At 58.6% G+C, this 27,881-nt stretch overlaps 1 protein-coding gene across 1 annotated transcript; it reads left to right on the plus strand.

The window, feature by feature from the left end:
• The first annotated feature begins 3,641 nt into the window (after window positions 1–3,641).
• On the plus strand, window positions 3,642–11,648 carry CPLX1 (complexin 1). Its single transcript, XM_065877302.1, has 4 exons — window positions 3,642–3,772; window positions 3,922–4,031; window positions 4,459–4,634; window positions 11,451–11,648. The coding sequence occupies exons 1-4, from the start codon at window positions 3,642–3,644 to the stop codon at window positions 11,646–11,648; spliced, it is 615 nt and encodes a 204-aa protein (XP_065733374.1).
• The last annotated feature ends 16,233 nt before the right edge of the window (window positions 11,649–27,881 follow it).

A 27,881-nucleotide genomic window follows, 5' to 3' on the forward strand; every position in this document is an offset into this window, starting at 1 on the left:
GCTGGTAAATTTGTTCAAAAAAGCCTGTTTGCGTTTTGTTTGGGATTGCACTGAAGCCAGTGTTCGGGAAAACTGATCTCATAGCAGTGCTGAGCCCATGAACATGGTGTATCTATTCGTTTAGGTCGTTTCAGACTTCTCTCAACAATTCTATAGTCTTAGGTAAAACAGACTTGCACATCTATTAACAATATAGTCATAGATTTGTATGTTTTTGTCAGCATTGCTAATGGAATTGTTTTTATTACTTTTCTTTTTAATAAATTTATTTATTTATTTACTTATTTTTGGCTGCGTTGGGTCTTCGCTGCTGTGTGCGGGCCTCCTCTAGTTGTGGTGAGCAGGGCCCGCTCTATCTTGGGGTCATATTCAGATTGATGATCAATAAAAATGTGTGGCGTCACGTGAGTGTCTAGTTTCACGCTTCTCGCAAGGAGCTCAGTCACCCCAGGGAAATATGGCTCTCTTCTCCAGGGTTCCGAGGCCCCTCCTGTCACTGGCCACATGTCCGAGCCCCGTGTCTGTGTGTCTGTGGGTCTACAGGCAGTCTGTCCACTCGGTCACTCTGCCTCCCTCCTCTGCAGAACTGCATGCTATGTCCCACGCATGGCGGCCCCTCCTGGCAGGAGGCTCACCTCCTCTGCTTCTCCCTGCGGTGTCTCCTGACCAGGGGCCTTTGCATTTCTTTATGCAACACTCTTCACTTGCCAGTTGTCACAGAATTTCCTTTCTAGCTCTTTTTATTTTTTTCTTAATTTATTTTTGGCTGTGTTGGGTCTTCGTTTCTGTGCAAGGGCCTTCTCCAGTTGTGGCAAGCGGGGGCCACTCTTCATCGTGGTGCGCGGGCCTCTCACTGTTGCGGCCCTCTTGTTGCGGAGCACAGGCTCCAGACGCGGAGGCTCAGTAGTTGTGGCTCACGGGCCTAGTTGCTCCGCGGCACGTGGGATCCTCCCAGACCAGGGCTCGAACCCGTGTCCCCTGCATTGGCAGGCAGATTCTCAACCACTGCGCCACCAGGGAAGCCCCCCTTTCTAGCTCTTGAGAGTCTGAGTGCGATTGCACAGATCTGTGACTCAGTTTGTGGAGAACAGACATTACATTACGGAGTCTCCCCATCCATAAGCGTGACAATTATCTTTCTTTATTTAGGTGTTTTTTAGTTTTTTGTTAAATTTCATAAGTTTTCCCATAGTTTTATTTCAAGTTTAAAAAGTATTTTTCTCTTTTAAAAAAGTTGACTTTAGTCTAAATGCAACATGGTACCCTGGATTGGATCCTGGAACGGAAAAAGGACATTAGTGGAAAAAGTGGTGGCATCTGAATACAGCCTGTGGTTTGGCTGATGGCACAGTGTAGGTTATTTTCGCTTTGATGAACGTACCAGGGTCAACACGGGGTGATGCTGGCCACTGGAGTTCAGGGGCCCTTGGACTACCTGCGTGACTCTTCTGTAAACCTAAAATTATTTCAAAATGAAGTTTTAGGGATCAGCTTTAATTTACGTACTGTTTAAATAGACATCGTTTCCATCAGGTATGAGGTAGCGTAATTGGATGCATTCAAGGTGGTGAATGCTGAGAAGGGTTTTGACCGTAGGGGCCACCAGTGCACACAAGGAGTCCCAGGAAAACCTGTCGAGAAAGACCCTGGGTTGGGAGCAAGTAGGCGGAGGTTCAGGAATTCAGCGCAAGGAAGAACGGCAGGTGCGAAGGCCCTGAGGTAGGAGCATCGCAGCCCCTCGCTCCACGTCGCCCCCCGCTCCCCGCTGCAGGCCTGCAGAGAAGTCTTAGCATCTTCATCTCCTACAGAGTCGGGGTGGGTGTTACGTCAGGGAGGGCGGAGAACCTGAGGGCCGTGGACTGAGGGACGGCAGGCAGAGGCCAGGGCAGGCCCGGGCCAGCTCCTGTCCACCATCCACAGGCCGGTGTGTGGGCAGACCCCGTCTCCTCCTGTGCGGGCACCCCGCGAACGCTGTTCTAGAAAGTTCTCCCTAGCTGTTGGGTTTCTGCGTAACCTGCACCCAAGTGTGGGACCTGCGCCAGGGTTAGAGAGGCGCCGCCACCTCATCCTGCACTGAGGTCGTCCCCGGGGCTTTGACTGTCAAGGAGGGCTGGGACCCGCCGCCCCTGCCCCGGCACCCCCCTCCCCACTAGTCACCGGCAAGGTGAGGCTCCGAGAAGAGCTAGGGCAGGGGTGGGGTCGGCCCCTGTGCCCACACCTCGACGTGGCCGGCACGGCCGGCTGCGGGACCCCCGCCTGGGATTCGGGAGGCTTGGGCTGCGGCTCTCGGTCCAGCCTTGGGCACCGTGTGGGGACGGTGCGGGGGCCGCGTGCGGAGGCGGGGTCGGGCGAAGGGCGGGGACCACGGGGGAGGGCCCGCAGCGTCGGTGCCGATCTTGGTGCTGGGTCGAGTGAGCGTCGGTGCCCCGCCCTGGCCGTGGAGAGACCATCGGCCTCCAGAGTCCCCTCCGCGTGCTGGGGTAGCCCCCGCTGGGCCCTCTCTGCCTCCGGGGGGCCAGCCCGGCGCTCCAGTGGGGGCAGGGCCAGACCCCCGGTCTGGGGTGGGGCTCCTGGTGTGCAGAGCTCAGCACACAGCGGGTGCTCAGTAAACGCCTGTTGGACCACTAGGCCCAGAGCCCACACAGCACGTCGGAGGAGCAGGTCTGGGGCCCCAGACCACCCAGGCAGGGAGGCCCCCCCAGCCTCCACCCACTTTTCCTCTTGGGAGAGAGACGTAGACGAGACTGGTTCGCCCACCTCTGCCTTAAGATGCCAGCACTCTCCAGGGGGCAGCAGGAGCTATCGGTCACTCTCACTTTAGTGTGAACGAGCTTGTTCAAGGGGGGATTTGCGTAGAAGCTGGCCCGCCGGCCAGGGAGGCTGGGAAGGTTGCAGCTGCTCGTGGACTGGGGCTTGTCCCTGCTTGCCTCACCGCCTGCCGGGGACGGTGGCCCCAGAGGTGGGGAGATGCCAGCCTCTCATCCAGGGAGTGATGAGACAGTGTATCAGCAGCCCTGCTCATGACCAGTTTCTTGAGCCACTGGCTTGAAATCTCCTTTGCAGAATTCTGAAGATGTGGGTGGAAACTGACACGAGGCTCTTGGTTTTCTGTTAGCGTCTGTATCTGTGCCATCGGCCGAGCCCCATCCAGGCGGGCTCCCCGTCCCTGCAGTGACTGTGGTGGCAACTACCCTGCGACCCTGTAGTAGTTTCAGCAGCTAGGAAGGCCCACGTGGTGCAGGCGTGGCCCGGCCCGACAGAGGTCTAGTTTTCAGCCCAGAGCACTCAACCAGAAGTTGCCCCCTTCCCACCAGATGGTTCCCTCTGCCTACACGGGGGCAGATGCATGTGTCACTCCCGAGGAACCGGCAGATGCATCATTGGTGCAGGTGTCTACAGGGCAGGGAGTCTCTCCAGGTTCCGTGCTGCATGGACCTGTGCAGCCTCAGAACAGGAGTCCCTGGAGCGCTGAGGACAGCACAGCGGAGACTCCAAGAGAAGCGGGCAGGACAGAGCCGGGCCTCGAAGCCAGGGCGGGGAAGGGGGCACCCCTGGATGTGGGCGTAGAGGGGCCTCGCGGCTTGTTCCCGAGGCGCGGACTCAGCTAGCCTTGGGCCGCGCTTGGGAGGGACCATCACGGGATGAGAGGGCAGAGGCAGGACCTGCAGAGACCGGTGGCTGGAGAGGCGGGGGACAGGACGGCGGTCACAGGGCAGCAACCTGGCCCGGGGTCCACTCAGGAGCGTGGCTGGTTCCCAGGGGGAGTGCAGGGGTGACGGGGCGCTGGCCTCACGCCTGTAGGCCGTGTGTGGGTAAGTGCGGGGCGCTTTTGGGTGACTGGCCGCGGGGGCTGAGGTCGGCTGACCCGCAGCGCTAACCCCTGCGCTCCCCTCCCCATGACGCCCGTGCATCCGGGTGCAGTGGGGCTGGGGCCACCGCGGGCCAGGACCACGCTCTGAGGCAGTCATTACGCATCTCTGTCCCGGGGGCCGAGCCAGAGAGGGCATCCGAGGAGGTGTTTGTTGTCGCCTGTGAGTCAGGAGCTCACGAGGAAAGTGGAGCTGGCGAGGCAGAGAAATTATGGCCTTGGTGCTGCCACGTGCAGCCGCCAGCAGTTGTGGGCCAAGGCCGGCCCCCAGCCCTGCACAGTGACCGAGAGCCCGCCAGACGCCTGTCGCCTGTCCCGGCGCCTCAGCCCACACAGCCGTGCACTCAGCCACGCTGCCACGCTGGGGAGGCTGAGCCTCTGCTGCTCTCGGGCCCGGAGAAGACGCGCGCGCAGGCGTGCACACGCACACACGCACAGCTGCCCTCAGACACCGGCAGACACACACGCTCCACCCCAGGAGCTCACGCACACGCAGCCGCGGCCCGGAGGCCTGAGGCCGCCGCCCTGCTGGACGGGAGCGGGGCAGGGAGAGGGCGGGCCCGGCCTGACTGCCGCCTCCCTGTGCCCAGGGGCCACCAAGGACATGGGCAAGATGCTCGGGGGCGACGAGGAGAAGGACCCTGACGCCGCCAAGAAGGAGGAGGAGCGGCAGGAGGCGCTGCGGCAGGAGGAGGAGGAGCGCAAGGCCAAGTACGCCAAGATGGAGGCCGAGCGCGAGGTCATGCGCCAGGGCATCCGCGACAAGGTGCGCGCGCGGGGCGGGGGCCCCCTCGCCCCCCTCGCCCCCCTCGCCCCCCTCCTCTGCAGCTCTAGAGCAGACCCTGGGGTGGCCGGCGGGAGGGGCACAGGCCGCCGGGGTCACCGCACCCCAGGGTGCACGCCTGCCACACGGGCTCACCGGGACGGGGCTCACTCTGCGCGGCCCCGAGTCCTTCCTGGGCCTGACGGCAGGGACCCGCTCCCATGCTCCCGGGCTCCTCACACGGGGTCAACCCTAGCCCAGCTCTTCCTGTTGCCGACCCCGGGGCTGCCCCAGAGGACCCGGCGGGGGTCCACCCGGAGCGGGGGGCGGGGGGGGCAGCACAGCGCAGTCAGGGGCTGGCCCACAGGCAGGCCCTGGGTGGGTGGGTCGTCATGGGCGGGGGAGGCACCTCACCACTCCTGGGTGGGCCTCAGCAGGGTGTTGGGGGAGCGGACCTGCGATCTGTGAGGTCTGGTTGGGGGCTGGCTGCAAGCTGGAGACCACGACCTTTTCCAGAACCATCTGGGCGACCTTCCCCTGTGCGTGAGGGCAGTGAGAGCATCGTTCCAGGTGCGGAAACCGAGGCTCAGAGCAGGGGCGGGTGTATGAGGCTGAGTCGGCAGCTAGGCCACAGGTGGGCTGTGCCCCAGGGGCATGCCCACCGCCCAGCCTCAGTTGCCCATCCAGCGCCTGAGTCAGAAGGGCTGGAGAGGCCGGGAGAGGGCAAGTGTGGGGCAGCAGCTCTGGCCTTGTCCGGAGTGGGCTGGGCTGGGCGCCAGGTGGAGGACAGGAGCCCTCCCTAGGAGACCAGGGCGTCCCTGAGCCACGTGGCCTCCCAAGGTCCACACCATCTCGGGCTCGCCCGCCACCCTTGGCCCCGCACAGGCCAGGCCCCTCCGTCGAAGGTGCTCGATTCCTGTCACTGGGTCCTGGGGCCCAGGTGGGGAACTCAGTTTGGGGGATGCTGCTTCGCTTGCTTCTGTCCTGGCCCCTCACCCCGACAACCCCGTCTCTGGGCCCGAGGGAAGCGCTCCCAGACATTGGGCGTGAAATTTGTGGGTAGGGGGCCAGGTGGGGGCGGTGGGGGCCTCCTGAGGGCATCTCTGCAGTCCCCAGCCCTAGGGGGACCAGCCAAGGTGCCCGGGCTTCGGGGCGGGACGGCTCGGACCGCGGAACCCTCCCACCTACTTGGTGTCTCAGCACCTCAGCCTGACGCGGAAGCTGAGGTGGGGGCACAGGCGGGGCGCCTGCAGGTCTCTGAGCCCACAAGGGGTCCCCCACATTGATGGGGGCATGGCCGCCACTCACCCCGATGTTCCCCCCACTGGTCACTGGACACCTTTCCTGGGACCTGCAGAAAGTTCGAGTTGATTTTGCGGGGATGGCAGCTCGTGAGCCCCCCACCCCCAGGACCAGCCCTGCTGCCGTCCTGAGTTGAGGACTCAAGGCTTTTTGAGCTGTTTGCGGAAGAGCCAGGAAGTGCGCACCATGGATCAGACGGCAGAGGCGGCCAGACCCCACTCAGGTTGTGCTGGGGGACATCAGCGTAGCCATCGGGAAATGGAGGACAGGGCTGGCGGGAGTCAGAGGATAGAGAGGCAGAGACAGAGATACAGACAGAAACAGAGGGACAGAGAGACAGACAGAGTGAGAGCCGCCCAGGCAGAGTATCTTCTGAGAGGGGAGTAATGGGGGGTAGCCCCCAGAGTGGGACAGAGACCAAGAGATGGGGGGGAAGGATGAGGAGGTCCGTCTGCCCACTGTCCATCTGTGTTCAGCCAGCCTGCCAGCCATGGCTTAGCCCCAGGTGGACACGTAGTGGGGAGTCCTGGGGGGTGAACTTATTCGTCCCAGCCCTCAAGCCCCCAAAACAGGTCACAGTGTGTGGCCAGGTCGGAGCCCCCTGGGGGTGTGGCGCTGTGGGCACGGCTTCCCCGGACTCCCCCCTTGTGAGCCAGCTGCCCGGTGAGCCCCTGCCCCAAGCCTCGGGAACTGTCCAGGGGCTCAGGTATGCATGTAGGTTGGGGCCACGGCTCAGCCAGGGTGTGGGTGGGGCAGGTGCTGACAGTGTGGGTTTCTGTGCATAACACACTCCGCTCGTTTTGCCTTTAATAGGAAAGGCCCTTCTGTCCCTCCTCTCTCCACACCCGCCAGTGGCCCCCATTTCTCCCAGGGCCCCAGCCCTACGTGTGCGGTGACCTCTCCCCGCCCCCAACGGGGCTCCCACTGCCCCAGGGCCTTTGCATGGCTGACTGCTCCTCTCTGGAGCTCCCTGAGGCTCCTCCCCCCCCCCCCCCCCACTCCTTGCCTGTTTCATTGTGCTTTGCACCTGCCTTCACCTGATGCGCTCATGCTTTCTACGTGTGAGCTGTTCGTTGTCCTGCCCTCACGGGGAGGACGGGAGCTTTGCCGGCCTGCACCTGCGCTTGGATGCTGAGCTAGCAATGAGTGAATGAGTGCGTGTGTGAGTGAGTAAATGTGTGAGTGTGTGAGTGAGTGAATAGGCATCAGCTCCAGGGTCCTCTTCGTCCTCTGGGACATCTAGTGGGACTTAAAGGTCACAGAGTGAGTCCCAGTGGAAGTGGGGATGTGCCCCACCCTCAGGGCAGCTGAGGTCCTGTGGCTCCATGTGAGGCCAGGGGGCAGGGTGACCCTCACCCACCCCCACCCCCCAGCCAGGGACGGGCGATGGATCATGTGCTCCCCTGTGCTCAGGACCCCAGCTTCCGGGGCGGCCACACGGAAGGCTGCACCCCTTGGCAGAGCCCCAGGGCCCTCCAGCCTGTGCCCCGTGGGTCCCCTGGGCAGGGGTTCTGCTTCCCCAGACGAGCACCCCGCCATCTGGGGCCCGCGTTGGGCGGGTGAGTGCCTTCGCTTCTGAACCGCCTGCAAGGGCCCCGGGCTGCTCCTATAACCCCCGCCCACCTCCAGACCCGCCGTGGCTCCACCAGCCGCAGCGGCAGGCCTCATCCCACCGTGCCCGGGCCTGCTTCCTGTGCACATCCGGGGTCTGATCTGGGCCGCGCAGGGGCCGGGGTGGTGTCCGCTGAGTCCAGTGGCCAGGGCAGGGGTCAGAGCCGGCCCCCGCCCCACGCACCGGCTGGGCCCAGGTTTCCTCACCGGCCCTGCCAGAGCAGCTCTCCTGCTGTCGGGGGTTTAGGCGGGACTAGTGCGCCAGGGCCCGTTCCCGGAGGGCGTCCTGCAGGGACGGTGTGGGGTGTGTTGGGGAGCACACAGACGCCTGCTGGGGCCCCCTGACCACCACAGAGCTGAGTCGGCTGGGTGGGGGCCTTTCCCGGGTGACTGCAGAGCTAACCAAGGCGGTGGCCACTGGGCCAGGCCTGGGAAGAGGGCGATGGTGAGCTGCCCCCACTCGTGGGTCAGAGGCAGCTCAGGACAGGCCTGCCACATTCTGGACGCTGGAGCCCCAGGAGCCCCAGGTGCCCCCTGGCGATGCAGGGTGCAGGCCAGAGCACACCCCTAGCCCTAGCTGTCCTGACTCTAAGGGGAGCTCAGCGCCTGGCGCCCCTGCCCACCGACCCCTCCCCCTCGCCCTGCCCCCGCGAAGTCCGCCGGACACCCATGTCCTCAGAGCCCTTCTCCAGCCGGCGTGCTTAGGCAGCCCCCTGCTGCCCTCCTGCTCCCCACAGGTGGGAACCCTGGCCTTCAGGTGTGGCTCCCCCAGTGGCCCTCGCTGGCCCCGGGGCTCCTGGGGCCGTGTCTCCCCACCCACCCCCAGACCTCAAGGCTGGTCAGAGAAGAGGGTGCAGAGCTGCATGGCACGGGATCCCATCGAGCTGCGCCGTACAGGGCCCCATCGGGTCGGGGCGGGGGCTCCATCAGATGGGGGCCGAGGGGCCGGGCCGGGGTCACGCGTCGTCTGGGCGCCCGGCTCCCCAGGCGACTTCGTCTGCATTCAGGACTTAGCATCTCACGGGCCGGCAGGCGCTGCGCTGCGCGGGTCCAGGTTGGAGGGGAGGCTGGCCCACCTGCGTCATTTGCATACGCTCTTCCTGATTTGCATACCCACCTTCTGGTTTGCGCACGCACTGCCAGGTTTGGTGCTTCCAGCTGCCCACGTTCCGCAGCCTCGAGCCACAACCACCCTCAAGCCAGCGCCGAGCTGGTGGGTCCGAGTCGGTCCGGCCCCCACATCCCAGGTTTGTGCTGAGAGTAACAGGTGTGGGCACATACGGATTCCCACCAGTAAGGAGTACCGCATTGCCCAGGGTGCCGGCCGCCCTGGGCTCCCTCCCGGCCACAGGGTGTGCGGTGGGGCCCTGCCGTCTCAGTGGTTCGGGAGGATGGGGGGTGTCCAAACCGGCTCTCAGCCAGACCACATCAGAGCCGGGCTCTGGCGGCACCCCAGAGAGTAAGGTGGCCCTCAGGTGTGCCCAGAGTGGCGTTAGCCTCGGAATGAGCCTCTGGAGCAGCTGGGTTGGGGCCTGGAGTCTCCTTCCTGGACCCTAGAGGGGAGGACCTGACACAGGTCCCTTCCCAACCCCGAGTCAGGGAGGCCCCTCTGCTCGACCACATACCGCATGTTCCCGCTCTTACGTGTGTGCCACTGTCACCTGCCCGTTCCGCCAGCACCGTGTGTTCCCCTGAGCGTGTGCACCTTTGCTGTGAGTGTGTGTGGGCTTCGGCCACCACAGCCCCCGTGGTGAGGAGGTCGCAGCGGGTGTGGTGACCCGGGAGGAGGGCTGTGCTCCTAGGCCCAGTCCACCCGAGTGGCTGCAGTCTGGTCGGCTTGTCGCACTCTCCGCCCTGAGCTGACCTGACGGTGCTCAGTGGGGAGGCCCTCTGGGTAGGTGCCGCTGCTCAGAATATACTCTGGTGCCCTATGCCCCCCACCCCGCATGGAGACCCTCTCCCCGCTCCTGGCTCTTGTTCACGGTGCACAGGGGCCTTCAGGCTGCCTGGAGCCCCTGCTGAAGAAGGGTAGACAGACCTGTCATCCCTGCCTCCTCTGGCTGAGGGGACCCAGGCTGCGCTCTGGTCACCGGTGGGCCGAGAGCATGGCCTCCCTCTTCAGACTCTGCTGAACGTGGGCCTTGCCTCCGCCATGCCTGAAGCCATCCGCGGCCTCGAGGGAGGAGGTGGGCGCAGAGGTTTCCCTCAGTAAGCTGGGGAGTGGGATATAGCCAGCCCCCACCCCCCCAACCTGGAAACAGAGGGAAGGGTCTTCTTGGAGGGCCAGGGTGCCCTTCCCCCCCCCACACCCACACACCCGCCACAAGCACCAGGAGGAGAGCCCACCGCTTCTTCCAGGAGGGGCTGGTGAGGAGAGATGGCTGGGCCTGGGGGATCCTCCCCGGGGCCAGCAGTCCTGCACTGTGTGCTCCCCCGGAGGGTTCTGCAGCCTGTCAGTAACGGATAGTCCACCATCGCTGATGCCCACACGTGCTCCCCAGTGCTTCTGCTCCCAGACATTCCCTAATGTGTGAGCCAGGACCGCAGACCTGGCCAAGGGGCACCCCTCTCCCCAGCCTGGGCGGGTCCTGAGCTCTGCCCCCCAGATGGGCGACCTGCCCCCCAATGCACCAGGCCAGCTTGGTCCCACCAGGTTCCCAGCAGCCCTAGGGCAGGAGGCATTTCCCTGGTCTCATGGCCGCATGGCCGCAGGCGCACGCGCATCCGGGAGGGCTGGTGAGGACGCTGATCGGCCTGGCGGAGGGGGGCTCGTCTCCTAGAAACTTCCTTCCTCAGTTCTGGAGGCTAGAAGCCCAAGATCAAGGTGTCAGCAGGGCTGTGCCCCCTCTGAAACCTGAGGGGGAGAATTCTTCTCTCTTCTAGTTTCTGGGGGCTTCCGGCAATGCATGTGTCCTTGGCTTGTGACACGTCGTTCCAAACCCTTTCTCCGTTTTCACCTTCTACTCTGTGCATCCTTTTCTTTCTCTCACAGGGAAACTCTCTTTGGATTTAGGGCCCAGGAAGAGCTCATCTCTATTCTTACCTAATTATATCTGCAAAGACCCTATTTCCAAATAAGGTCACATTCTGAGGTTCCAGGTGACATGAATTTTGGGGGGACACCATTCAGTCCACTGATGAGGGGAGATTTGGGAGAGGGCTCAGGGCAGAGACACACGCAGGAAACCAGAATTGGGGGCGCTCAGCAGTGCCCAGGGGTGTTGCTGAGGTCACACCTAGATGGGGTTCCAGGACATCCACCTGGAAGTGACCGCCGGACACGGAGCATGCAGAGTGACCCTCCAGGGACTGGGGTCTTGGGTGGCATCCGGGGGTACTTGGCCAGGCAGGAGGGTGTGGCCACATGTCGCTGGACCGAGGATCTGGGCTGCGTGGGGCCCGCCACCCACAGAACACCGGCTTCTCCACCGCTGTGGGCAGGCGTTCTGCCCCGGCTCCCTTCGCTCCGGGACCGCAGCCCAAGGCGGGCTGAGGACTGCGCCCACTTCCCCGGAAGGCGGGACCGCGGGGGCGGGGCCAGGGGTGGGCGGGGCCACGGCCTCAGCGCCCCGCCCCCACGGAGAACCGCGACTTTCGTCCTCCCCCTCCCCCGCTCCCTCTCCCGTGGTTCCGCCCTCAGCGGGGTCCCCTGTCCAGGCTCCCGCCGTCGCCCCCGCCCCTCCCGGCAGCCTCCGGGGTGGGGACCGCCCCTGCCGGGGGTCTTGGTGGTCGTCCGCTCCCGCACACGCCTTTCTCAGCCGCAGGTGCTGCCTCCAGAGGCCCCTCGGCCGATCCCGCCAGCGCAGGGTGGGTCTAGCCCGCCCGGGTCCCGAGAGCGCCCCTCCCGGGGCCGGGACCCGGGGCCGGGACCTGCCCGCCTGAGCCCGCCCGCCCTGTCCCCCGCAGTACGGCATCAAGAAGAAGGAGGAACGCGAGGCCGAGGCCCAGGCCGCCATGGAGGCCAGCGCGGAGGGCAGCCTGACGCGGCCCAAGAGGGCCATCCCGCCGGGCTGCGGGGACGAGCCGGAGGCAGAGGAGGAGAGCATCCTGGACACGGTCATCAAGTACCTGCCCGGGCCGCTGCAGGACATATTCAAGAAGTAACGCCCCAGGAGCTGGACAGGAGCCCGGAGCCCCGCCCCCTCGCCCACCCCCGTCCTGCCCTCCGCGGAGGCGCCTGAAGGGATGTCGGGAGCAGAGTGCAGCCCCCCAACGCCAATATAAGCCATAGCCCTAGGTCTAACCGCCTGCCTGGCCCCCTCAAGCCTGGGGAGCCTCCGCCCGCCTCTCACCCCATCCCCGCACCGCGATCGCCACCGCCTCCGAGGGAGGGGCGCCCGGCCCCCCCACGGCCCCCGCGGTCCGGGCTGCAGGCCCCGGGGACTAGCCCACGGGCTCCTCCGGCAGCGGGTGGATTGGACCTGCCCCACAGCCTGGGAAGCCCCTTCTCGCTCCTCCCTTCACCGCCCACCCAGCAGGGCCCGTGGCCAGGGACACCAAAAGGGGCGGCCCTGCGTTGGTGGGCGCCTGTCGGGCTCACACTCGGAAGCACAGCCATAGTTCGGGGCGCGGTCGTGAGGCCGGGGTGGGGGCTGGGAGGGGCGAGCAGCTGGCGCCTGGGGCTCAACCCCCGGGGTCAGCCTGGACCCCAAGCCCTACCCCGCACCGACGCCCGGGTTGCTGAATCTGCCGTCCACCGCTCTCCATCTGCGCCCCTTCCCTTCTTCGTCCACCTGTGTCTGTCCTCCGGCCCCCCTCCTCGGGAAGGCTTTGCTTCTTAGGACTGCTGTGGCCCGTTCTCCTCTCCACGAAGGGAGAGAAAGCGATAGGCTTAGGGGGACACTCTCAGACCCCCGTCCTTCACACACCCCTGTCGCTCAAGCTCTTCGGCGTCCGTGAGCAGCCCAGCTGAGCCCGGCACACTCCCCTCCCTGGTTGGCACCTCCTGTCCACTCCGAGGCTGCTCGGGGGACGCCCTGCCCTCACCCTCCGAACACCCACACCTTCACCCAGAACCGGGGAGGGGGCCCAGAACCCTGTGGGCCGAGCGCTGTGCACCGGCAGGAGGGTGTGGCGCGGAAGGCCGGCCCCGCTCCCTGCAGGCCCTCGAGGGGGTCGTCCCAGCCGCAGAGCCCGCCGGGTTGGACGGAAACGACCGCGGACCTCCCAGCTCCCCCGTGGCCTCTGCCCTTGTAATTTGCATCACAATATGTCGAATCTCAGGTAAATGAGGTCTTCTGTGTTTGAGGAGTTTTATCTCGACAGAAAGCCCATCACCTCGGTCCTTGGGGTCCTTTCTGTCCACATCTAAAGTTCATCGTGTCCAGTGTTGCGGGCCCGGGGCGCGGCCCTCCCCAGCTCCTTAGAGAAGCCATAACGACTAGACGGCAATACCGACCCCTGGCGCCCACCCCCACCATCCCCCGCCGTCCGCGCTGCGCCCCGACACCTCCCGGTTCCTCGTCTTTTTTAAATGCCTGTTTTCACACTTTAAAAAGCCAGCTCTGAGCAGACAGGGCGTCGTCTCGTAGAAACCCCGCATCCTGTCCCCAGCGCGTGGGGCGCCCAAGCAGCCGAGCTTAGTGTAGACCGTGGATGTCCTCTGTCCGTCTGTCCCGGCGCCTGCGCTTCCTCCTGCATGTCGGGGGCAGCTGCGTGTGTTCTCTCTGGATGGAATCACAGCCAATAAACACCACAGTGATTTAATGCGTGTGGCCATTCCCTCCGGAGCCCTGATTTCCCTGGGAGGCGATGGGGGTGGAGGGTGCAGCCGGGGTCATGGCGGGAGGGCCGGGATGCACACCCTTTGGGCCCTGTTGGACGACCCCCACTAGCCCCTGCACCCGGCCGGATGGGAACACCTTCCCCTTTTGCTGGGGCCGCTGCAGGGGCTCCTCGCTGCCCTTTCTCCTTAAGGAAGTCCCGGCCAGAGTCATCTCCCCTTGAAATGCAGCCCGGCCCTTCCCTCAGCGCCCCCTCCCCCCAAGTCTCCCACCTGCAGCACAGGCCCCATCCCTGGCCTTTCCTGCCCCACAGCTATACCGGGCCCTGGGGCCCGGGTCCCACTGTGCTGGCCACACCTTGGGCCCAGCGGGGAGCTGAGGCTCAGCCCTGGGGTCCTGCCCATCGTTGGTCTGGTGGTGCCATCCCTCCTCCCTGTGCCCTCAGGGAGGCCTCTGTGTCCCACACCTGCCTGTCGAGGCTGAGGCCTAACGAGGTGCCCGTGGGACCTGCCGGCTCTGAAGCCTGGCCCGGGGTACCCCGACCCCACCCCGAGATGCCACGGCCACTTGTGTCCCCAGAAAGGCCTTGTTTGACCTCCATTTCTGGGAGCCTCTCTCCAGGAAAGTGGTATCTGTGACCTTCCTCACGCTGCTGGCTGAGAACGCACGGGAGCCTTGCGGCAGAACCTGCCCAGTCTCAGCAAACAGAAAGGACACCCTTGTCCCCTTCCCCACCCCCATTCCTCTTCCCCTCCCCACCGAGCTGTGCCCAGAATACTGCCCTGGACCCATTGCCCCTTTGCCTCTGCCTAGGAACTTGGACAGAAGTCTGTGTAGCCAATTCTGGCTTTGGGATCTGCGAGCCACCGCCCCCAGCATAGCTCCTCTTAGGAGGGCACTCCAAGCAGGCCCCATCATCAGTCTCCACCCCCCCACCCCACCCCCAGCCTGGCCTGGACTCATCTCAGTCTTGAGCAATGAGCCAGGTGTGCTGGTGACCTGGATCGCCTTCCCTTGGGACCCCAGCCAGCCCTTCCTCAGTGCCTGGTGGGGCAGACCCCTTGGGTGCCAGGTCCCAGGAGTCCAGGGAGAGGCACTCGCTCACTTCAGGCTTGCTGAGCCCCCGTGCTGTGCAGAGCTCTGTTCTAGGCACCGGGGGTAATTGAGGTCCCTTCCTCCCGGGACTGATTGCTCCAGTGGCCAGAGATAAACACATAATAAGTCAGGCGGTGGTTTCTTCCGTGTAGGAAACTGAGCAGGATAAGGGGACAGAGAGGATGGTAGGGTAGCTGTTTCACCCCCGAGGAGGTGACATGCGCAGACAGGCCCCAACGAAGAAAGGAGGGAGCCCCGTGGGCCTCTGGTGGGAGCGCCGACCGTGCCCTTGCCCCTGGGCTGGCTTTAGGACCACACTGCCTCTTCACAGAGTCTCCTTCCTTTCAGAACAGTTAACTCTATTTTGACAAAGCAGAGCCCGCTTTGATACTTGGCCCCCCAGAGACGTCCTGCACTGTGCAGGCCCGCAGGTCCTCGCCCTGGTCCCTGTGGGCAGCCAGCCCGGGGCAGCACTCTGCTTGGGTTTGTTGTCTCTCTTCTCAGGCCCCCTGCACTCGCCCAGCTGTACGATCACCAGCCACTTAACCATCAAGGCTGTCAGGACACATTTTTAAAGATCTGGCAATAAAGGACCATCTTGTCTAGTTGTGCTAATCCGCAGCTAGACAATCCTGCCGTCCACAATCGCAGGCAGCGGGGCTCGGTGAACCCTGGGTCTGGGCCACCTGTCCACACAATTGAGAACCTGCTCCACTCCTGCCTCAGCCGGTTCCCGTCAGGTCCGAAAGGAGGGGTAGCGTCTCGGGTGAAGGGTGGGTCTCTTGGAGCCGGGCTCGCGCTCGGGCCGAGGGGCGGGGTTGAGGGAGTCGAACTGGGGAGCTTGGCTTGGACAGGACTGGGGCGGGGATGGGAGTCAGGCTGGGGGGCGGGACCTGGAGCGGGATCGGAGACGGGATTGAGGGGGCGGGCTGGGCCGGGACTGGAGGCGGGGTTTGAGGGGGAGCTCAAGCCGGGGGGCTCGGCTGGGGGCGGGATCGGAGGCGGGATGCGGGAAGCCAGGATGAGAGGCCGAGCTGGAGGCGGGACTGGGGATTGGCTCGGGCTGCTGCAATGCCTGCCAGTGTCGGTCAACATCTACGTGGCCCGGAGGATGGAAGGGCCTCAAGGCAGGACCCAGCCCAGTGCCACTAGACCTGGGCGCCGAGTCGAGGCGCCGGGGCCACGCGCGGACCCCTGGCGTCCCCCGCCCCCGTCCCGGCCCCGCCCCCGCCCTGGACGGCCTGAGCCAATCAGCGCGTGCCGGATCAGGCCGCTGCGATTGGCTCCGAGAGGGTCACGTGGCAGAAGCCTGTTTAATCGGAGCCCGGGAGACGCCAAAGCAGGAGGGGTGGTTCGTGGCGGGTCGGGGGCTGTCCTCGGGCTCGATACCCGAGTGTCGTCCCTGTTGCCCCCCCACCCCTACCCCGCGCGTCCTCCGAGCCCTCCCCGGGCGAGGCTGAGCTGCGGCAAAAAGAGGAACGCCCGTGTCCCAGAGGACCGCCAGCTGGGGTGGAGGGCAGCGAGGTCCAGGCGGGGCACTGACCCAGTGCTTAGGAGGCCCAGCGCTGGAGAGGAGACGCGCACAGCTTGTCCTGGGACGGACAGCAGAGGGTCTCCACCCTCGCCCGGGGAGCTGAAGCCAGCTCCCGGTGGGGTCATCCCTCCCGCCCACCGGCCCTGCCCCCAGACTGGCCCCCCGAGGTGAGGCGGTGAGGGTGTGAGGCCCGGGTGGTCCCAAGCTGGCTCAGCAGAGGTTTATGCCTGTCTAAGGACAGAGCTGGGGGGACCACACAGTGGTCCCTGCGGCACCGTGGGAGCTGGAGCTGAGGAGGGGGCTCGGGGGTGGAGGAGGCTCCAGCGGCAGTGTTGGCCGTTAGTGGGTCTTCACTCTGCTGCCTGAGGCTTGGGGAAGAACCAGAGTCCTGGGCACCCAGAATCCTGCACTATCACATCGCTTGTCCCTGAGGGTGGGGCCTGGCTGTGCCCCAGGGTCCCCACTCAGGGCCGAGCACCAGCCCCCAGGCCCCAATGGAGCCCAGGGTGACTTTTCTCAGCTCCGAAGATGAGGCATATGGGAGGTGACGTTTAATTTGATTTCTACAAAATAAACAATGTTTCTTGGACCCTTGAGTGAGTGCATTGAGATTTATGCTGCGGAGAGGGCAAAGGACGAAGGCGGGAAGGAGAGGAGGGCCCGGCCTGGCTGGGGAAAGGCCTGAAGCTGGGAGGGGACAGGGTGAGGCCCCGGCAGAAGCTCCTGGCTGCCGCCCTGCTGCAGCAGGAGACCCAGGGGCTGGGGGTTCCTGCGCACGGCTCCTGCCGTTCCCTGTCCCTGGCTCTCTCCCAAGTGCCCGGTGCAAAGATGGCTTCTTGGAAAGGCGAATGTTAATGGGCTGTCGACTGGCTTTCGAGCCCCGCCCAAGTGCTGACCTTTAATTTGCTTCAGTCTGTGGGTTCCACCGGCAGCTGAGCAGAGCTGCTGCGGAGAGAGCTTGCCCACAGGAGGGCCCTGGGCTCTGTGTCCAGGAGGCCAAACCCCTGATTCTCTCAAAGGAGCCCTAGACTCGGGTCTGTCAGCCAGAAGTCAGCCTCTGTCCACACATGTCCACCAGGCACGGGCCGTGGGGCCCTAGGAGGGGGGGGCAGGCACTCCCTCCCTCACTGGCCCAGGACTGGGGCCGGACAGTAGGGGCTGCGCCTGGCCAGAACTCCCAGGCTCAGATGGGAGATCGACGCTCTGCACAGCTTCTCTCTCCTGCAGTTAATTCCTCATACAGTGAGCGGAAATGAAGTTCAATAAGTAAGCAAAATTCACCAATCAGGAGGAATTCACCCATGGCTGCGGCAGGAAATATACAAGATGAGCCTGGAAACAAGGAAATGCTAAATCACAAACCGGACCCACAATGATGGGGCATGAGAAAGGGACGTAGCAGCCACTGACTGAGCTCCCAAACCTGGCCCAACGCGAGCAATGTCGTGCTGGAGAATAACCCATGAGTCCACGCTAGGGTACATGGTTTAAACACGTAAGTAAGTGGGGGGGAAGACGCAAATCTGCCACGCAGAGGGGTCCACGTACGGAGATGGAGCAAACGCCCCGCCCCTTCAGCGTGGGCTCCACCTGGTGACTTCCTGTCAAAGCACACGGTGTGGTACAGGAGTTAACAGGGTAAAAGCGAGTGGGGAAGGCTGACTGATGCCACCCCCGGCCCCAGGGGATTGAGGTTACTTTCAGCAACGACGGGTCGAGTTGGTAGCAGGTGCCCATGATGTGATGAGATGAGAGAGGAAGCCTACCTCTGGGGTCTCCTCCCCAAACCCGTAACCCCAGTCTAACCCTGAGGAGAACATCAGACTGACCCCGTTTGAGGGCCATCACACACCTGACCAGCGCTCCTCAAAACTGTCAAGGTCATCAAAAACAAAGAATGTCTGAGAAACCGTCACAGCCCAGGGGAACCTGAGGGGACATGACGACTGATGTGATGTGACATTGTAACGAGCAGGACCCTGTGGGGCCTTCCTGGGACAGACGCCTCCCCCCCACATGTCCTCCACCTGCCTCTTGTTTGTAGAAAAACTTTAGCCTCCTAGGCCTTCCCTAAGTTCCAAAGAATACATTTAATCAGAGAAGTGAGAAAATGCAGAGACAAACAAAAATAGTCAAGCAAGGCAAAGTGATAATAGTTTAGCCATTAAACAAAGTCAGGCACCTGTAACTCCTCCTCAAGGGCTATCGATAACCCTGAGCCACGTCTTGGAGCTGTTTCGCTGATACTGAAGCCTCCACCAGGTGGGAGAAGCTATGTATGCCACCCGCAAGCACGTAGACTCCAGGTCAGTTAGAACCAGAGGCTGATGGTGTTGCCTCCCAGTTACCTCACCACCAACCAATCAGAATGTCCACCCGCTGATCAGGAACCCCACAACGCCCCCCTCGATCACCCTGTCCTCAAAAACCCTTCCCTGAAAGCCATCAGGGAGTTTGGGTCTTCTGAGCACCAGCTGCCCTGGACTCCTTGCTCGGCGCCTGCAACCAGCGCTGTGCATTCCTTCACCACGGCCTGCTGTCAGTAGACGGGCTTTACCGTGTGCAGGCGAGTGGGCCCACGTTTGGCTCCTTCATAATACCCTGGAACAGAAAAAGGACATCAAGTAAAACAACTAAAGGCATCTGAACACAGAATGGACTTTAGTTAATACAAATGTATCAGTGTTGGTTCACTCATTGTGACAAGACGTTAAGAGGAGGGGAGACTGGGGGCCGGGTGTGGGGAACACGCCACACTATCTTCATATTTTCCTGGAAATCTAAAACTGTTCTAGAAGTTTACTGGAAAAGGCATAATGCAATTCAGTTAACATTAAAACAAGCCCCTGAATGAAAGACCGGCCCAGGAGAGGGAAGCGCGGGTTCAGCCCCGAGCCAGCTCACGCGCCCGCACAGCCTGAAGCCACAGCGCAGTCCTGGCTCCTTCCCGGCTCTGGATGACGACCCCCTGCCCCGCCGCGTGGGGTGAACCGGGCCGGGTGGCCTGACACCGTCCTGGTCCAGCACAGGTTCGCCTGATCGGCCTGGCCCCTGCCAACCTCTCAGGCCACTGAGGTGTGCAGGGTCCTTGAAAGCCCAGCAGCCCTCCTTCCCAACGCAGATGGAAAAGCAAACCGGCCTCAGAGATGGGGAGAGAGCAGAACCTCGCCTGTGTCCAAGCTGGAACCCAATTCCCGACAGAGCTGGCCCAGCAGGAGCAAAACCGGGGGAGCCCGCAGGGCCAGGAGCTGCCAGGCTACAAACAAGCGGCCACCCGGGCCCCCCCTGGAAGAAAAATAACTCAGGAAACACAACGTAAGAACATGAATTCAATCACCATCAAGTTCTGTGGAAAAGCATCTCACACATCCCTTCAGTAACAAACAGAACAGAGCGAGCAGCTGAAATCAGGAAGAGATACAGAGATTCAGAGCGCAATTAGCAAACCTGGCCTATTGAACATACATAGAACTTTGCACTCAGCTGAAAGCGACAGAAAAATACATATTCTTTTCAAGTTCCATGAATATTTACAAAAATTAACTGCTGACCGGGCCATGAAGCTATAGCCCCAACAAATCATGGAACTGGCAAAAAGCACAACACATGGGGGACTTCCCTGGCGGTCCAGTGGTTAGGACTCCGCGTTGTCACTGCCGGCGGCCCGGGTTCAATCTCTGGTCGGGCAATTAAGATCCCACAAGCCGCTCAGCATGGCAAAATGAAAAAAAAAACCACAAAAACCAAACACGCGGTCTAGCCTCAGGGCAGCTAGTCTAGAGATGAACAACAAAGAAAGATTCAGAAACCCCCATGTTTGGAAATTAAACTTCTAAATTATCCATAGGACAGAGAAGACATAAAAATAGATTGTTGTGTTTTTAGTATGTCATTATAAACTGGTTAAAAAACGGAAAGAATAGAATATAAATATGTATATTTAACTCACCAACTTGTAGAAGAATAAATGGAAAAAACCTTGATTAATCTAATAGGGGATAGAAACGAGGGGGGAAGAGAAGAAAGTAGAAAGTATAAAAAAGGCGGCAAATCCAAGTGCCAATATGTCCAGTTACGTCAGCCGTCAGAGCAGCTGGCGGGGTGGCCGCCTGTGTCCCGGGACTCCCTGCTGGTCACTCTGGTCACCCCCCGGCTGCCCGCATCCGCTGCTTCGTCTGACACCTTTTTCCAGACGGCAGCTCCGCCTTTGTGTGCAGCTGGAAGTCCCAGGGAGCTGACACTGTAGCACCGGCGGGGCGTGGCGGGGGGATGCGGGTGAGCTACCCCAGCTCCTTCCACCTGGAACCAGACAGGGAACATCTCCAAGGCACGTGTCCCCTAAGTCCCAAGCTCCCCCCACAGGAGTAACCTTTGGTCACCATGAGGCTGGCTCAAGAAGCGGCCTCTTCTGTGCCAATGTCCTGCAGCCGAAATCCTCCAGCAGTGCCCGGCAACAGAACACGTTAGGGAGAGAAAACACACGATGGGCATCTCGGTGAGAAGGGACCTCTAGGATTTGGGGGATGGTGGGTGATTTGGGTGGAGAGTTTGAGGAAGCGGGCTTCTTCCTGGCTCAGGTGCTGTCAGGAACTGGGGGACTTTCTGTGATGGGGCTTCTCAGTACATCTTATCTGGAGGGGAGAGGGCTAGCGGGTAACACTGTGATTGCTAAACACGGCCAGGGCGGGGATGCTGGTCACTTCTGTGGTCAGAGTTTACATTTTGTCTGTGTTCGGATGCAGTTACTACGTGCTCTTGTTTATGTCTGGATCCATCAGGGCGGCTCTGCCTGGTGGTGTGTCGTGCGAAACTGCTTCTGTTCGAAGGGGGACGCCAGCACCCGGTGGGGGGGTGGGGCAGGCTCCCAGGGGGTGGTGGTGGTGAGGGCTCAGCTCCTGGACGTCAGGGCTGCTTTGCTCTTTCACACTGGCTGCCTTCCTTCCCCGAATCTCATCCCTGCTTCTCACGTGGTAATCCCGCACCTCCAGGTGAAGGAGTTGGACACCAGCCTTTGTCTTTGGGGTGAATTCTGGGCGACTGTCCACACCAAAAGTGGACTGAGAAAGCAGGCCCTCAGGATGAGATCGGAGGGGTGGCTTTTGGCCAGCGGGGAGGGTTACACCCAGTGACCACACCTGTCACCTGGTGATGTGCCCAGCACCAAGGCCATAACAGCCAGGGCAAGGCTGCAAGGCAGCTAGCTGGTCACTGTTGGTGCCACCAGGATCCTAAAGGGCATCGACACCCTGACTCAAGGGGCCTCGGGCAGCCTATCCAGAGACCCTGTTTGTCCCGCTACAGCTGCCCAGGACAGGGCTGTGATGGCGGCAGGCCACCACGTCTCCTGCGCTGAGTTGGGCCTTGCTGGGGACGAAGATCATGGGGTGGAAGTGCCTGGAGGGAGCTCGGGGCCATCTTGAACCCCTTTCCCTTGGAGGCCTGAGTGTGAAGGGCGGCCTCCCCGCAAGCTGTCGCCCTCCTCTTGCGGCTGCTGCCCAGAGAGTAGGGTCCTGCCTCAGCCAGACTGGGCTGGGTCGGAGGGGCAGGGCCACAGGACCCTGAGCTCTGCCATCTGGGTCCGAGGGTGCCGGGCAGTGGGCAGGGCACAAGGCGGGTGCTCTCCCGCGGCTCCGATATTTGAGTTCCAGCAAGGACTCTGGAGCTGGTCCTGAAGTGTGGAGAAAACCAGTGCCCTTCCGTGGATGGGATGGAGATGGAGATGCTGCACCCAGCAAACACCGCGAGGGCCCTTCCCAACCCCAAGCTGCAGGGTGCGGATTCCAGAACAGATTCCAGAATGATGCGGCCGGTGGTCCCCAACGCCCCTTTACTTCACCGGACCCTCACCAAGCCTGTGACCTCACAGGTGCCGGAGGACGCCTCCTCCCCAGCGGTCAGCGAGGCCCCCGCACCCGGTGCGCAGCCGTTGGTCACTGTGTCTCGGGGTGGGCAGCCTGCACTCCCTGCGACAGGCAGCAGTGTGCGCTCAGCGCGGACCCTCCTCCTGGTGGACACCCTGCAGGACATCCCACTGGCCCGTGGCAACAAGGCGGGCAGAACGGGGCACGGAAGCTTGAGAGGGTGGAGAAAGCCCCAGAGATCCAGGGGCCGCCGACACCAAAGTCTCCTTTTGTGTTCTCTCTTTAAATCGTGGAAGAATTTACACAGAAATATGCACAGACCTTAAGTGCACAGTTTGATGATTTTTGACAAACTCTAGGTTACCTGTTCCTCTGGTCAAGATGCAGGATCTGCCCGTCACCCCAGAAAGCTCCCCCACGCCCCTTCCCGCGCAGCCGCAATCCTCCCCGACAGAAGCAACTGCTGGGCTTCTTCCCACCTCCAGCTCCTGGTCTGTCTGCTCCTCTCCCCGGCGTGAGCGGGGTCGTGTGGTAGATTCCCTTCTGTGCCCAGCACTTCCGCGTGTCTTGGAGGTGGCTGTGCCCACCTGGCGGAGCCGGGCGTGTGGAGGACCCACGCTCGCTGTGTCCCCACAGATGACCATGGGGTCGTGTGTACTTCAGTCGTAAAGAGCTGCAGCGACTTCCGCCTCTGCTTCTCTTTGGTAAATTCCCACGAGTGGCAGTGCTGGGCTGTGGGCAGGTCCAGCCCAACTGAGAAGAAACACCAGAGCTGTTCTGGGGGCGTCAGCGGAGCCAGCGATGCCTGGAGAACCAGTCCCACGTCTTTGTCAATTGGCCTGTCAGCCTCTCAATCCGTTTGGGCTGCTTTCAAAAAGCACTGCAGACCGGGAGCTTTAACAACACAGTTACTTCTCACGGTTCTGGAGGCTGGAATTCCGAGATCAAGGTGCCAGCAGATTCGGTGTCTGGTGAGGGCAACTTCTCGCTGTGTCCTCACGTGACAGAAGGGTGGACAGAGCCCTCGGGGGCTCTTCTAAAGGGACACTGATCCCATCCATAATTGAATCGCCTCCGAAAGGCCCCACCTCCTAACATCATCACACCGGTGTTTAGGACTTCAACTCATGAATCTGAGGGGGACACACAAACAGTCTGTAACAGTCTAAAGTTTTAGTCGTTTCGGTGGGTTTGTAATGGTGTCTCATCTTGGCTTTAACTTGCTTGCCTGAAGCTCACGGTGAACACTTCTTCATGTGCCTGTTGGCCATTGTCTATCTTCCTTTGAGAAGTCTCTGATCAAATCTTTTGTCCATTAAAAAAAATTCGGTCATATGGTAGTTCTATTTTTAGTTTTTTGTAAGGAACCTCCATACTGTTCTCCACAGTGGCTGTATCAACTTACATTCCCACCAGCAGTGCAAGAGGGTTCCCTTTTCTCCACACCCTCTCCAGCATTTATTGTTTCTAGATTTTTTTGACAATAGCCATTCTGACTGGCGTGAGGGGATACTTCATTGTAGTTTTGATTTGCGTTTCTCTACTAATTAGTGACGTTGAACATCTTTTCATGTGCCTCTCTAAAAAAAATGGTACTGATGGACCCAGTTGCAGGGCAGGAATAAAGCAGACATAGAGAATGGGCTGGAGGACACAGGGTGGGAGGGGGAAGCTGGGGCAACGTGAGAGAGTGGCACGGACATATATACACTACCAAACGTAAAACAGATAGCTAGTGGGAAGCAGCCGCATAGCACAGGGAGATCAGCTCGGTGCTTTGTGACCACCTAGAGGGGTGGGATAGGGAGGGTGGGAGGGAGGCTAAAGAGGGAGCAGATATGGGGACATGTGTAGGCACATGGCTGATTCGCTTTGGTGTACAACAGAAACTAACACAGCGTTGTGAAGCAATTATACTCCAGTAAAGATTAAAAAAAATTGGAAAGGTTCATGCACCCTAATGTTCACTGCAGCACTATCGACAATAGCCAAGGCATGGAGGCAACCTAAGTGTCCATCGACAGAGGAATGGATAAAGAAGATGTGGTACACACACACACACACACAATATAGTGTACTCAGCCATAAGATAAAGTAAAATAATGTCATTTTCGGAAACATGGATGGACCTAGAGATTATCATACTAGGTGAGGGAAGTCAGACAGAGAGACAAATACCCTATGATACCACTTCTATGTGGAATCGAAAAAACGGATACGGATGAACTCATTTACAAAACAGACTCTCAGGCACAGAAAACAGACGCATGCTTACCGAAGGGGGAGTGGGGGAGGGATAAATGACGGGTTTAGGACTCACAGATACACACACTACATATAAAACAGACAACCAGCAAGGACCTACTGTGTAGCACAGGGAACTATATTCAGTATCTTGTAATAATCCGTAATGGAAAAGAATCTGAAAAGGGATATACCTATATATCTGAATCGCTTTGCTGTACACTTGAAACTAACACAACATTGTAAATTAACTATATTTCAATAAAAATTCAGTTGCCGTCTATTTAAAAACTTAATAGACTTTATTTTTTGGAGCAGTTTTAGAGTTACAAAAAAATTGAGTGGCAAGTACAGAGAATTTCCATACGTCCCCTCCCGTCCCCTCCAGTCTCCCCTATTATTTTTAGCTTGCGTTAGCATGGCACATTTGTTACAACAGTGAACCTATGTGGATACACTGTTATTAACTGAAGTCCACAGCTTACATCAGGGTTCATTCTTTGTGTTGTACATTCTACAGGTGTTGACAAACGCATAGTGACATATATGCGCTATTAGCATATAAGATAGTTTCACTGCCCTAAAATTCCTCTGTGCCCCCCCCCACTCATCCCTCCTTCCAGATCCTTCCAGTCACTGATCTTTTTTACTGCATCCACAGTGTCGCCTTTTCTAGAGTTTCATATAGCTGGAATCATACAGTAGGTAGCATTTTCAGATTGGCTTCTTTCACTCAGTCATATGCATTTAAGGTTCCTCTATGTCTTTTCATGGGTTGAAAGCTCATTTCTTTTTTTTTCTTTTTTTTTTTTTTTTTTGCGGTACGCGGGCCTCTCACCGTTGTGGCCTCTCCCGTTGCGGAGCACAGGCTCCAGACGCGCAGGCTGAGCGGCCGTGGCTCACGTGCCCAGCCGCTCCGCGGCATGTGGGATCTTCCCGGACCGGGGCACGAACCCGTGTCCCCTGCATCGGCATGCGGACTCCCAACCACTGCGCCACCAGGGAAGCCCGAAAGCTCATTTCTTTATAGCACTGAATAATATTCCACCGTCTGGATGGACCACACTTTAGTTATCCATTCACCTGCTGAAGGACACCTTGGTTGTTTCTGTGTTTTGGTACCTATGAATAAAGCTGCTATAAACGTTTGTGAAGAGTTTGTGTGGATGAGTTTTCAGCTCATCTGGGTAAATACCAAGGAGCACGACTGCTGGGTTGTATGGTGAGAGTATGTTTAGTTTTGTGAGAAACCACCAAACTATCTGCCAACGTGGCTGCACCATTCGGCGTTCCCACCGGCAGTGATGAGACGTCCTGTTGCTCCACAACCTCGCCAGCATTCGGTGTTGTCAGTGTCCTGGATTTTGGACATTCTAACAGGTGTCTCATTATTATTTTAATTTGCAATTCTCAAACGACATATGATTTTGAGTGTCTATTCATATGCTTATTTGCCACTTGTATATCTTTTTTGTGATGTGTCTGTTAGGACTTTTGCCAATTTTTTGAGTTGTTTTCTTATTGTTGAGTTTTAAGAGTTCCTTGTATATTTTAGATAACAGTCCTTTATCAGATGTGTTGTGTTTTGTGCTCTGCAAAGATTTTCTGCCAGTCTGAGGCTCCTCTTTTTATTCTTTTAATGGTATCTTTCACAGAGCATAAGTTGTTAACTTTAATGAAGACCAACTTACGAGTTTTTTCTTTCATGCTTTTTGGTGTTGTATCTAAGCAGCTACTGCCAAACCCAGGATTATCTAGATCTTCTCCTATGTTATTTTTTAGGAATTTTATAGTTTTTAATTTTACATGTAGGGTTATGATGCATTTCAAGTTAATTACTGTGAAGGGCTTAAATTCTGTGTTTAGTTTCTTTTTTCTTTCTCTCGCTTTTTTTTTTTTTTTGGCATATCAGTGTCCAGTTGCTCCAGCACCATTTGTTGGAAAGACTACCTTTCCTCCGTTGAATAGCCTTTGCTCCTTTGTCAACAGTTGACTATATTTGCATGGGTCTGTTTCTGGTCTCTCTATTCTGTTTCACTGGTCTGTTTGTCTCTTTTTCACTGATACCACACTGTCTTGGTTATTGTAGCTTTATAGTGAGTCTTGAAGTAGGGTAGTGTGAATCCTCCAACTATGTTCTTTTCTTTCAATATTGTGTTGACTTTTGTGGGTCTTTGCCTCTCCATATAAACCCCAGAATGAGTTTGTCAATATCAGCAAGATAACTTGCTGGGATTTTAACTGGGACTACATGGAACCTATACATCCATTTGGGAAGAACTGACACTTTGACAGTATTAAGTCTTCCTACCCATGAACATGGAATCTGTCTCCATCTATTTAGATCTTTGATTTCTTACCTCAGAACTTTATAGTTCCTCATGCAGATCTTATACATATTTAGTTAGATTTATACCTATGTATTTCTTTTTGGTACTAATGTAAATGGTATTGTGTTTTTAATTTCAAATTCCAATTGTTTACTGATGGTAGTTGTTGTTTTTTAAATTTATTTTTTAAATTATGATACACTAAGACCTTTTTCCTTTAGTGTACAATTCTATGAATTGTGATGTATAGAACTGTGTAATTGTGTAACACTAAAGGGTGAAATACTGAATGCTTTCCCCCTAAGATAAGAAACAAGGAGAAGATGTCCTCTCTCACCACTCCTACTCAGTGTTGGAGGATCCAGCCAGTGCAATAAGGCAAGAAAAGGAAATAAAGGTAATATAGATTGGAAAAGGAGATACAAAACTTTTCCTATTCACAGACTACATGACTGTCTATGTAGAAAATCCCAGACTAATCTAAAACAATATGGTCATAGGATAACACACAAAAACCAATCCTATTACTATGTACAAGCAATAAAAAGCAATATTGAAAATTGCAATTGAAAACAACAGCAGCCTTGAAAGAAAGAATGCATGTGTGAGGGAGAGAGAGAAAGAGACAGAAAGAGAGAGAGAGAGAGAAAAGCAGACAGAGAGACTTAGGTATAAATCTAACCAAACATGCACAGGATCTGTATGCACAAAATCCTGACGAAAGACACGAAAGAAGACCTACATAAGTGAAGAGACATAACGTGCTCATAGACTGAAAGACTCAACATGTTATTGAACCAAACTTGGGTCCACTCACCAGCACACAGTAAAGCCAATCTTCTGACACTGGGTTGTGGTGAAGGAAAGGGCAGCATTTATTGCAGGCATCAAGCAAGGAGTCCAGGCAGCTGGTGCTCAAAAGACCCAAACTCCCCGATGGCTTTCAGGGCAAGGGTTTTAAAGACAGGGTGAGGGAGGGGGGTCGTGGGGTGTGTGATCAGCTTGTGGACGTTCTTCTGATTGGTTGGTGGTGAGGTCATCAGGAGTCAACATCGTCAACCTTCTGGTTTCAGCCGGTCTCGAGTCTATGTGTCTGTGGGCAGCACACAGTTAACTTCTTCCACCTGGTGGGGGTTTCAGAATCTGCAACACAGCTCAAGAATATGGCTCAGAATAGTATCTATAGCCCTCGAGGTCCTTGACTATTTAATGGCTAAGCTATTATTATTTTGTCTTGCTTGGCTGTTTTCCTTTGTTTCTGCATTTTCTCACTTCTCTGATTAAATGTATTCTTTGGAACTCAGGGAAGGCCTAGGAGGCTAAAGGTTTTCTATGAACAAGAGGCAGGCAGAGGACACGGTGGGGGATGTTTGTCCCGGGAAGGCTGCCCAGGGTCCTGCCCGGTTACCAACATAGTCGAGATGTCAATCTCCCCCAAAGTGATCTATAGAATTAACACAGTTCCAAAACTCCCAGCAGAACATTTTTTAGATATAGATAAGAAGAGTGTAAAATTTATATGGCAGGTAAATGAGCCAGGGTAGCTAAAA

Source organism: Phocoena phocoena, chromosome 5 (genome assembly GCF_963924675.1).
Source record: "Phocoena phocoena chromosome 5, mPhoPho1.1, whole genome shotgun sequence".
NCBI lineage: Eukaryota > Metazoa > Chordata > Mammalia > Artiodactyla > Phocoenidae > Phocoena > Phocoena phocoena.

Coding starts and splice junctions, on each gene's coding strand:
- CPLX1 (XM_065877302.1), top strand. CDS start 3,642: ATGAGAGGGCAGAGGCAGGACCTGCAGAGACCGGTGGCTGGAGAGGCG. Junction 4,032..4,458: donor GGAGGTGTTTGTTGTCGCCT/GTGAGTCAGGAG, acceptor CCCTGTGCCCAG/GGGCCACCAAGGACATGGGC. Junction 4,635..11,450: donor GCCAGGGCATCCGCGACAAG/GTGCGCGCGCGG, acceptor TGTCCCCCGCAG/TACGGCATCAAGAAGAAGGA.